Source organism: Desmodus rotundus, chromosome 1 (genome assembly GCF_022682495.2).
Source record: "Desmodus rotundus isolate HL8 chromosome 1, HLdesRot8A.1, whole genome shotgun sequence".
Taxonomy (NCBI): domain Eukaryota; kingdom Metazoa; phylum Chordata; class Mammalia; order Chiroptera; family Phyllostomidae; genus Desmodus; species Desmodus rotundus.
The window spans coordinates 403,841-415,058 of NC_071387.1; the positions used below are offsets into that span (position 1 = coordinate 403,841).

Genomic DNA, 11,218 nt, shown 5'->3' on the forward strand with positions numbered 1-11,218 from the left:
GGGGGCGGGGGGGGGAGCCCACCCTTAGATGGCTCGGCCCACCCTAAGAGCTCATCTGCTGGAGCTGCTGTGGTGTCGTCACACCCAGAGGCCGGGGACTGGGAGGACAGACAAAGGACCCAGCGTCAGAAGAAGGGCAAGAGGTGGAGGAAGATGTGGGATTACAGTCAGCAGGGTCCCATAACACGCCAGCCACACAGACAGGCGGCACCTGGGGTCAGTCACATGGCCACCCAGAGCCCCGGGGGTGGATGCGGGGCCCACACAGGTGTGGAGAGCTCTGACTGCAGCCCGGGAACTGGGCGCAGTGCTGACGGGTCCGAGAGAGGCTCGTCCTGCAGGTGCTCCCGCAGCGCCAGCCCCAGGTGGGACTACATTCGCAGACAGGCCCCGAAGGAGGTCTTAAGGTGGACCCCAACCCAACAGGGCTGAAGTCCCCAAGGACAGGAAGAGCCCGGAGCCGTGACACCACAGTGGGAAGGCAGAGTCACCAAAACCAGCCCTGTGGACACCTCAGTCTTGAACCGCCCGCCCCCAGAACTAACACAGCACATCTGTGGTGGGAGCCGCCTGCCCGGGCCTTCTGTTATGGCGGCGGGAGGGGAGGGCCGCATGGCCTTCCAGGGAACAAGTTCACGGAAAAGAATCAGGGATGCTGAAGAGCCTGCCAGAGCAGGAAGGGCTCCTGAGGTGAGAAAGGGTGAGGAGGGGCCAGCCAGGCGGGGGCGGGAGGGTGGTGGAGCCGCAAACCCCACAGGCCCAGGGAGCCAGGGCCCCACAGACAGGGCAGGGCCGGCCCAGGCTCCGGCTCCCCAGGGAGAGGGCCCTGCTGGGGGGGCTCTAGAATGGTTCCAGGGGCGGGGCGGGGGGCTGAGGGACAGCACACCCAGGGGGCAGAGCTGGAGGGGAGGCTCCATCCCTGCACCTGCTCACCCCGCAGGTCAAGTAACCAGAAGACACCAGCAACCATTCTCACCTGGGGGTGGGGGGGCTGAGGGCAGAGCCTGGAGCTCAGCAGTAAGACCAGCTCCAATCCCAGGGGCCTCGCCCTGGAGCTGCAGGGGTGTCCACAGCCCTGGGTGAAGGGTCCTGTCCCCCCAGGCAGAGACTTGGCTTCCTGTGACCTCGGCAAGTGCACCAACCATGGAAATCGTGGGGAGTTGTGGTGGGGAGGGTGCCAGGCCTGTGCCTCTGGGCCCTGGGAGACAGCACCCCGCCTGGAGGGGCGGCCCCCAGCTCACAGGCCCAGCCTCTCTGCAGGGACCCTCCAGATCTGACAGACCTGCTGCCACCCCCGGGGGTTTCATCGAAGCAAGTGGAAACATGCATTTCTATGCAAAAGCTCCTTCTTACAAACTGGCAACTAATTTAGAGGCTACCCAGCCATTCCCCTTTAACCCACCAGCTATATACCCAAGAAGGAGAGGGGCAGGGACTCTGCAACGCCCCCCCCAACGCACCCCCAGATGATGGCCCAGGAGTGATCAAGGCCCAGAACCCCAACCAGGCCACCACCCCAACTCCACCCCATCACCTCCTGCCCACTCCTCCCACGGAAGGGGGTGGGCGGGGCTGAGACGCCCTGAATCTGGCTCTGAGGCTCACTCAGAACCAAAGTGGCCATAGGGGTCTGACCGCACTCCCTCCTGCTCGAAGTCAGCTAGCGGCTTAGGACTCCCTGAGCAGCTCTGGGGCCGATGGGCAGTGCCTGTCAGCCCTGTAGCGCAGGAGGCCTCAGCTGTGAGTAGGAACAGGGCCCCGGGCACCCAGCCGAACAAGTGAAGAACGGACCACCCGGCCCAGCCCCCACCAGGCCCTGGGGACCACACCTGCGTCGGGGACAAGCAGCCCAGGCACCAGGGATGACAGAAGGTCCTTGGGGTCCAGGTGAAACCTCCCTCCCTCCCCACCAGGTGCCCTGTCCCCGGGGGCCTGTGAAGCGGGCAGGTTGCAGGGAGCTGGGCCAACGCTCCCAAGGGGCTTCTGGGTCAGGTGGCTGCACCCCGAGCGTCTGCACAATGGCTGGTGCTCTGCCCAGTGACCGCCCCACCCCCTCCTCGCCCACGTAGGACTGTGCAGCCCAGGAGTGGACCCACCTTGGGGACACCCCAGGGCCAGAGGCTCAGGCCTGAGGCCAGCTGTTTGGGTCCCTCCTGCCCAGGCGCACCAGGCCTTTGGGGCGGGTGGGGGCTGTAGCCAGTGTCCAGGAGGGGCGTGGCTCTTGCTGCCCCCACAGGAGAGTGTAAGCGATTCTGCAACAGAGGAGACTCAGGGGCGAGGGCGAGAGAGCGGGGCGTCTATAAACACCCACTGGGTGTTTCCACCCTGCCCACCTCCCCTGGGGTTGCACAACCCGGGGGCCCCAGGCCTGGTCGGAGGGAGGCGCCTGGGGGTTAGGCACAGGGTGGCTCCACCCTGCCAGACCCCTGCCCACCATAGGGGTGGGGTTCTCAACCACCCGCAGGCCCTCCTGGACCACCTGTGATGCCTCATGGACCCCACCTGCAGGGACCCCAACCTCACTCGGACCCCCAATAATGAGGCCCCGACAGCCTCCCTCTTCTGCTCCAGGGCCCTTGTTTGAACTCAGCCCCCTCCCCCTGGTCTCAGCCACATGTTGGAGGAGCTGTCTCCAGCCTCAGGTGGGGACAAGAGAGAAGTCCAGCAAACCCCCATCTGACAAGGCAGGGAGACCCCCGGCAGGACCACAGTCACGGGACCGGGGGAGGGTGGACATGCAAGGGTGGACATCCAGTAGCCGAATGTGTCGCCGCCAGAGGGCTGACGCTTGGTCAGCCCACGTGTCTCTGGTCACTGAGACGGGGTGTGTCTTGTCCCTTGGACAAAGAGTCACCCCACACTCAGGTGTGAGGTCCCTGATTCCCCTCGGCCCCTGGCCCCCGGCCCCCGGCCCCCGGCCCAGCCCAGCCAGTGTCCCAGCCCACGGCCTCTCTGTGCGACTTCCCTCCAGGGCCCTCCCCACCCCAGGAGGCCCCATGCAGGCAGAGGAGGAGGTGCCTCTCAGCTCTAATTACATGTCCTGGAAAGAGACTCCAGTTTAATTTGGAGTAAAACAAGAAGTGCGGTTGGAAATGTCCTCTTGGGGCCCCACCTGCCTGAGCTGGGACACATCTCTCTGCTGTCCCCAAGGACAAGGAAGGGGAGCCCCAGGCTGGGGCCAGGATGGGGTGGGGCTGCTCGGGACTTCAGGGTTCTGGGGCTCTCTCCCAGCAGGAGGATGCCCCCAGAGTCTGAGGGGACCCTGGCCCTGTCCCCACTAGAATCAGCCCCTCACAACCAAAGGGGGAGGCAAGGGCTTCTGAGAGAACTGGGCGGGGAGTGGAGTTGGTGCCGGAAGGACACCCCGGGTGGTCGACTCTGGTTGGCTGGGGACATGGGTGCACTGTCCCTTCTTTCTCCCAGTGCACACCCCGCACTCACCCCGACCCTGTCCCTACTGCCTTGGACAGATGGGCCTGGATTCCTGGGGTCTGGACCCCACGCCCTCACCCCCAGACTCTGTCTAGTCACCTGTGAGTCCTTGGATCCTGGACCAGCGCAGCAGCACTCGGCCTGGAGCCCCCAGTGAATCCTCCGCCCCTCCACCTCCTGCCCTCGGGGCCACAGGGCCCCGGTTCCTGCAAGCCTCCCTGCACTGCAAAGGGGCTACCCCCACCCTGCCCTACCCCACGGTCCAGGACCCACCCGCCCTGCCAACTGCCCTGCTCACACCCTCCATCCCCCTGCCCCCCCCCCCCCCCCGTCCTTCTGAGAAGCACCTGCCCCTCCCGAAACACAGGCCACCTGGCTTATGAGCTCTGGGTCCCTGCTCAGCCCTCGTTGCCCAGGGCTGTTGCCACACCTGTGTCTGGCAGGGACAATTGCAGCCTGCCTTGCCCTCCTTGCCCTTTTTCCGGTGGGACAGAAAAAGCCTGGCGCTCGCATGTACGGAGTGGCCTCAGGGCACGCCGGCACCTGACGGAGCCGTGGAGGACAGGGTCAAGCAGGGCGGCAGGAGACAGACGCGAAGTGATAAGCGTGTGCTGAGAGAAACTGGTGGGGACGGGAGCACGCGAACCCCAAGCCCAGGCCCAGAGCGAGTGCAGTGCTGTTCGTGGGCACGCTCAACACAGCAGACACTCAACAAATCCTGAACAAGTGCGCGACTGACAAATGACCCACGTACGGGGCGGCCCACGTAGCTGGACAGATATACGGGTGGAGTGCAGCCTGCAGCACAGGCCCTCAGCTCACTCCCAGGGAGCCAGGACGAGAGGCTGTGCCTCCACCCCAAGGCCCAGGGTGTGCCCAGGCTTAGTTCACAGGCGAGCAGGTGAGGAGGCTAAGAGGCCCCCCGAGGCCAGGCTGGGGCATTCCCTTGGCCTGCGGACTGGCCCCAGAAGCAGGAGAGACCCCAGCTGGACTCTGGGGGTCCGCTGGGCTTCGCCAGGCAGCAGGTGGCCCCTGCAAGGGCCTCTCCCAACCCACCAGGGCTTCCAGCCCCCTGGGCACCAATTAAGCTAACCCTAATTAAAACAACAAAGTAACAAGAAATAACAGGCCCCCTGGATGGCTACCCACAGGGACGTCAGCTCAGGAGGGATCAGAGTTAGGACTCTTCCCTGATTCCCCACCAGCCAGCACTCACCCCAAAAAGGACCCAGGGCCTCTCCCTGGGGTTCACAGGCATGCACACCTGACCCACACCCACACATCCACACGTGTACACACACGCACCCACGCCCATGTGTGCACACACACAGGAACATGTGCGCCCACATGCACACGCAGGTTTGTGAATCCTGTGTGCTGCACAAGGAGCTGGGCCAGCGTGTGAACCCCCACAGGACACAGGGCACCCTTCCTACCAGGCGTCCCCCTCCCAAACCAGCGCCGGCTCCAGGGATGAGGGAAGGACAGAGTGGTGGGTTCCGGCTCCTAGACCGTGTCCCGAAGACAGAGAAGGCAGGGCCTCCGGGCCCAGACGAGAGACAGACAAGGCAGAGAAGAGAAACAGGAGGAACGTAAGAAAGAGCAGACCGACAGAGCAATGGACGCACAGAGCGAGAGAAGCGCGGACAGAGGCAGAAGCCCGGAGAGTAAGTGGAGAAGGAGGGGGTTTGGGAGGGAATCAGGGGACTGGAGAGGGAGGGAAGGAAGCACACCTGAGGAAGAGGACAGAAGACGGAGAGGCACAGGCGGGAGACAGAGAGGAAAGAGGGCCAGAGGGAGGGGTCTGCAGGGCTGGAGTGGGGGACCCTTGGGGCCCTCTCACTGGGGTGCCCCGGACGGCGAGCCCACTCGGGAATGTGGTCACCAGGCAAGGGAGGGCAGCCCAGGAGCACCCTCGGGAAGTCTCTCCCAGCCCCACCAGGGGCCCCCGGCCCCCTGGGCCTGGGGCCAGGATGTGCTTGTGGAAGACCCAGGGGTCCTGCCAGGGAGCAGGTGCGAGCAGACCCCCTGCCTCACCCTGAGCAGCTCAACCCCTCAGCACCACGGACAGCGCACCGCGCGCTCAGCGGGCCCCACCCCCACCCGGCCCTGCCCCACATCACTTCAATAATCCGCTAATTTGCAGACCCCCCCGACCCCCCCTGGGAGCCTGCCCCATGCTAGGCTCTGGGGAAACCCTGGAAAATAAGATGCTGTTCTCGTCCTCAGGGACTCACGTCCAGAGGGAGGGAGAGAGACGTAAACAGTGACACTCCCCAACCCACCTGCAGTGTCTGCCCACCGGGCACCCCCCACCCCGCCCCCACGGGTCATCAGTGGGACAGAGGTCTGCACACACACACAGCAAGCGAGGTCCCATCAGTGCGGGTGAGGGGCTGGTGTCACCGGCCCAAGGACCGAGGGGGGCACGAGGCGGGAGTACCCGAGGCACCTCTCATCTCCCCTCACACTGGCCTGTGCTCTGGGCCGAGTGGGGCCCACTTGGCTACACCTGGGCCCAGAGTCTCTCGGGACCACCAGGCTCCTGGGAAGAGCAAACCAGAGTCCCTGGCTCAGGGCAGGGCCCACGGGGCCGTGCAGACAGGTCTGTGCCGCAAACACCCCCGGCGCTCACTCCCACCCCGAGCTCAAGCAAGAGCTCAGCCCTGCCCTCAGCTGCTGGGCAAAGAAGCAGGGCAGGGGCCCTAGAGCACCCATCAGGAAGATAGGGAAACTGAGGCCCTGAAGGGCGGGGGCTCAGCAAGGAAAGGCAGGGCACTCTGCCCCAGCCCAACCCCTGGTCAACTTCCAAGACTCAGGGCTGCTGAGGGCCATCGTCAGGGCCCCTGTGAAGAGGGGAGTGGCGGGCAGGTCGCAGGGTCAACAGCTTCCAGGAGCCAAATGCACAGCCTGGTCAAGTCCCAGGGCTCAGGGAGACCGTCGCAGCTGACGTCCTCGGGCAGGAGACGCCTCCAACCCACGGACACACTGCTACTGAGGCCCAGACCTCCCCCTGCCCTGGAAGTCCTATCCCCGCGGTGACCTGTCCACAGAACCAGGGGTCCCACCCGTGCCTGTCAGCGAGCTTCACCTGAGAGCTGGCCCCTCAGCCAAGGTCTACAGCACAGTCACCTCTTGGTCCCACACGGGTGGCAAGCAGAGATTTCCACACACACAGCCCCCTGCAGCCACACCGGCCAGCTCAGGTGGGGCCAGGAAGGCCACCCAGCCCCTCTGCAGGGCGCGCCCCGAGCCACCTACCCCGTGAGGACCACCACGAAGTCCATGACATTCCAGCCGTTGCGCAGGTAGGAGCCCTTGTGCAGCACGAAGCCCAGGGCGATGATCTTGATCCCGGCCTCGAAGCAGAAGATGCCGATGAAGTACGGCTCTGTGTCGTCCTGGGGGAGCACAGTGCCCGGTCGCCACGGCCCCGAGACGCCGCAGCCCCCCACACCCCAGTCCCCATGGGTCGGGCTGGGCTTCCCCGCCCCACCCCGCAGCCCCACAGGAGGGGAGGCAATAAGCACACAACACTCACACTCCCGGGCTTTCCCTGCAACGGCCAGGGCAGCCCTTCCAATGCCTGCCGTTAAGTGCTGCAGCCAACCCCACTCCAAAGGAAACTGAAGCGCAGAGAGACCAAGGGCCTGGGCCGGACACTCACGGCCCATCTGAGGCCACCTGGGTCTGAACCTGGGCTCCCGAGGTCGGCAGCCCGGCTGCCAGGAGTGCCGCCAGGGCCCACTTGTTCACTGACACACGTGTTCTGGATAATCAACACCTGCAGCTCTCAGGATCGCGCATGGTCGGGCCCCGGGAGCCTGCACAGGGGAGGCATCTGGCCAGCTGGCCACAGGAGAGGCTTTGCTGCCAGAGGGAGCAGCATGGACACAGGAATGGGGCGGGGCATTGCGGCGACCCTCTCTCCACCCCACCGCACGTCACTCAGCCCAGCAGGACAGGACAGGCCCTCTGGTGCTGAGCAAGGTGGGGACGAGCCCACAGAGCCCGGCTGGGGAGGACACCATGTGGGCACACACAGAATGTGTGGCCGGTGGCAGAGTGCGCCTGGGGACAGGTGAGCCCAGGAGCTAGCAAAGGGGCAGACACACAGGGCGGCCAGCATGGAACAACCAGGCACAGCCCTCAGGTGCCTGCATGCCAGCTCTGCTGCATGAGAACAGGCAGGGGGTGGCCCTGCCAGTGGCAGGAGGGGCTGGGGCTGCAGGGCAGTGGGGGCAGGTGGGCCCAGGTGGCTCTGCCAGCTCCCACTCAGCATGGCAGCCTGAGCCTTCCTCTCCCGGGAGCCCTGGCCCTGAGGGCCCCACCCCATCGAGCCCTCAGTCCAGCCTCCCAGGCCCACAGCTGACGGTCCTCCCTGCATGGAGTGTCCATCACAGCCCAGCTTCTCCTTCCTGCCTCCCTGATGCTGACTCATGATGGAATCAGACTCTGCCCCCAGGCTTCTGGTCTAGTGTGGCTGGTCAGCCCCCTCTCCCCTCCTGCCCCAGGGGAGCCATGGGGCCCTGAACAAGGATCTTCCATGAAAGCTTCTGGGCAGACAGAAGGGCAGGCCTGGGGGGATGGGCGGGTCCCACCTCAACCCTTGGCCTCACAGCTCTTCCTGAGCTCCGCCCTTGACCGAATGGCTGAGCACTGGCCGGTGAGAGAGGTGGGTGGCCCTGTAAGCGAGGGTCCCGCTGAAGGCCACTCATGAAGGCAGTGAGTGGGCAGGAAGCAGAGCCCCTAAGACAGGGAGCCATAGAGACCCCTACAGCTCAGGCTGCCCTGCTCCCCCAGCCCTGGCCAATTCCCAGGCGGCAGCACCAGCCTCCAAGCCAGACCCAGAGCCACCCCCACCACCTCTCCAGGCCCAGCTCCAGGCCAGCCTTCCGTCCAGCCAGGGAAGCCAGCACACAGGGCCGGGGTCAGCCAAGGCTTCCTGAGGCCTGTGGCCAGGCCCAGGCTCAGCCCCCAACCCTTGCACTGGGCCCATGCCCATCACCGCCAGCCAGCCCTCCTGGGCTGGAGGCAGTAGCTTGGACTTGGCCACACGCCCAGCTGACCCAAAAGACTGCTTGCCACCCAGCGGGGACAGGCCTGAGCCTGGCTGCTGCACTCTGGCCTCCCTACCTCCTGGCCTGTTTCTCTCTGGCCCTACCCCGGCCACACTTCCTCGGGGACATGACCTGGGGTGGGGGGCAGGGGGACCTGGGGCCTGGCCTCTGAGACTGTGCAGGAATCGCCCGTTCCCTCTGACTTTCCCCCTTGTCTCTGCCCTCTGGGGTGGGTACTCGGCACCAGCACACAGCAGCAGGAGCCCAGGCCCAGAGCAGGCAAGGGGCCCTACCCAGCCCCACACCCAGGCGAGACTGGGCACAGACTCACCCCACTCCACTGGGGGGCAGGGCCGTGCTGTCCTTCACGCTCCAACAGCACACCCCCAGCCTCCTGCCCTGGCAGTCCACACTGGCTGTCCCCTTCCCTGCCTCCCCTAGTGCCCTGCTGCCTGTGAGAGCCCAGGGCAGCCTCAATGACCCCTCTCCCGCCATGGGGCCTGTGGCGGGGCAGCAGGGAGGTACGGAGCCCAGGCTGACACCACACAGGCTGTGTTGTGACTGCTCATGTCCACTGAGGTTACAGAGAGAGGCTTGGGGAACACCAGTCACCTGCCAAGTGCAGGGGCAGCGGCCTCAGTGGCTCCCTCTCCAGACCCCTCCCCTGCCCACATCAAGGGCCCAGGCAGCTGGGAGGGCTAGGGGGCCAGGGCACATGGCCTTACCTTGGCCTGGGGCTCACCACCCAAGCCCAACCCCTCCAGCAGCCCCAACCCTTCCAGAGAAGCCCCCGCCCTGGCACCGGCCCTGTGCCTCAGCAGGAGTCCAGGAGCCTGAGGCAGCAGCTGGTGGACACCACGCAGGATGTTTTGGAAGAAGGCCTGGAGCAACCCCCCAGGGAAGCAACGCCAAGCCAGGGAGACTGATCTGAAGGAGAAGCTGACAGACCCAGGGCCCTGCTGTAGCCACCCCTCCCCGGGGCCCCAGAGCCTGACACTCCTGGCCCCAGGCCTTTAGGAACAGCCCCCCACACACACCAGGTGTAGTTCTCAGTTCTTAGCTCACAAAGGCTTAAGGCCAGCGGTGGATGGCCCTTTGGGGTGGAAGGTGGCTGGTGGCACAGGCCGAGCAGCACCCCCACCATCATGGGCTGACCTGCCTGCTCCAGTCCTCCTGTCCCTTCAGGGTGGAGTCAGCCCGTTCTAGCTGAAGGAAAGGCATGCTACCACAGATCCTAGTGGGTCTGGGTCCGGACAAGCAGCTGCCAGCACACTCACCAGCCGCTCGGACATGGGCGTCTTGTCGCCATCAGGGAGGTGCTGCTCCAGGGCCAGCACGATGCAGTTGGCGATGATTGTGGCCAGGATCATGTACTCGAACGGAGTGTGTGGGTTAAGGACTGGACGGGAGGCGCCGGGGGAGGGGAGGCGCGGAGGCCGGCGGTCAGCAGCAGCCCAGCAGACGCCAGGCGGCCTCCGAGGGCCTATGTATGACCTGTCCGGACGGAGCCCACCCCTGCCTCCCACCCTCCTCTCTGGGGGCAACCCGGAGGGGCCTCTGCAGTCCGCACGTCCCGGAGGCCGTCAGCACCACGGACAGCGCCACCTGGCCCAGCCGGGCCCCGCAAGGAAAGAGGGTGGTGTGCCCCCGAAGCGAGGCTGGGGGAGGGACCCCGCGCAGGCGCACTCCCACCTAAAGACACAGCCACATGTAGCTACACAGGCACGTGAACATGCCTGTCCCGAGAGCCCGGAAAGCACGCACGCGCAGCGCGGGGTTCACGTCCTGCCCGCACACACACAAGCCCGCACCTGCAGCCAGGCACGAGCACGAGCCCGCACCTCGCCCGGCTCCCACGTACGCAGACCCAGCTTTGCCCTCGGTGCCCTCCGGGACGGCAGCGCGCTCCGCATCTGGTCCCAGCGAGCGAAGGGACGACTCCAGGGCCGGCGGGGGCTCCACCCAGCGTACGTCCCTCTCCCGCAGCCGCCGCCACCCCGACCATACACGCGCGCGCGTGCGCACACACGCAACCGCGGCGCGCGGTGAGGGGCCCCCCGGAGCCCCGCCCCGCCCCCTCCTCGCCGTGCCGTCTCCCGGTCGCACCCTCCTCCTGGCCCCGGAAAGATGGCCACTGGGCGCCGCACGCGACCCGCCCCGGCCCTGGGCCCACTGGCCCCCGGCCCAGCCGCCCCTCCCACACCCGGCGGGCAGCGGCCACCGGACACCGCTCCCCGTCCCCATGCCTGCGCGCCCGGGAGGCCCCCCTCCCGGCCCGGTCCCCGGCAGGATATGGCCACTCAGTGATGCGCTTGGCGTATTTGCGGACGACGTTGTCCTCGCTGAAGACGAAGAGCGAGCGGTTGACGGTGAAGCAGTTCTGCTTGACCGGGATGGGGTTGTACAACGCCATGGTGCGCGCGCGCTGCGCGATCGACTGCTTGTAGAGGACCCGCTGGCCCGGCTGCAGCCCCCCCGGGCCAGGGCCACCCGTGCCGCCGGCCCCGCCGCCCCGGGCCCGCTCCCCGCCGCCGGTGCCCCCATAGCGGCCGCCCAGCTCGTCCCCAAAGCGGACCATGGCTCCCGGGCGCCGCGCGCATCCCCCGCCCAGCGGCCCCGACAGGGAGACCGCGGGGCGCGCCAGGCGCTCGGAGCGGAGCAGCCACGGAGCTGCCGGACCCACACCGGACCTCGCCCGGCCCGGCAGCCGCCGCACCCGACTCAGC

At 66.5% G+C, this 11,218-nt stretch overlaps 1 protein-coding gene across 7 annotated transcripts in view; it reads right to left on the minus strand.

The window, feature by feature from the left end:
• Positions 1–11,218, minus strand: part of CACNA1B (calcium voltage-gated channel subunit alpha1 B) — a 126,857-nt gene extending 115,639 nt beyond the window's left edge. For all 7 annotated transcript variants that reach the window (XM_053918422.1, XM_053918416.1, XM_053918431.1 and 4 more), the window contains exons 1-3: positions 10,787–11,218; positions 9,770–9,875; positions 6,694–6,833 (exon numbers count right to left, since the gene is read on the minus strand). In XM_053918422.1, the coding sequence (XP_053774397.1) occupies positions 6,694–6,833; positions 9,770–9,875; positions 10,787–11,070 (530 nt within the window). In that variant the 5' untranslated portion in view covers positions 11,071–11,218. The remainder of the gene's footprint in view (positions 1–6,693; positions 6,834–9,769; positions 9,876–10,786) is intronic.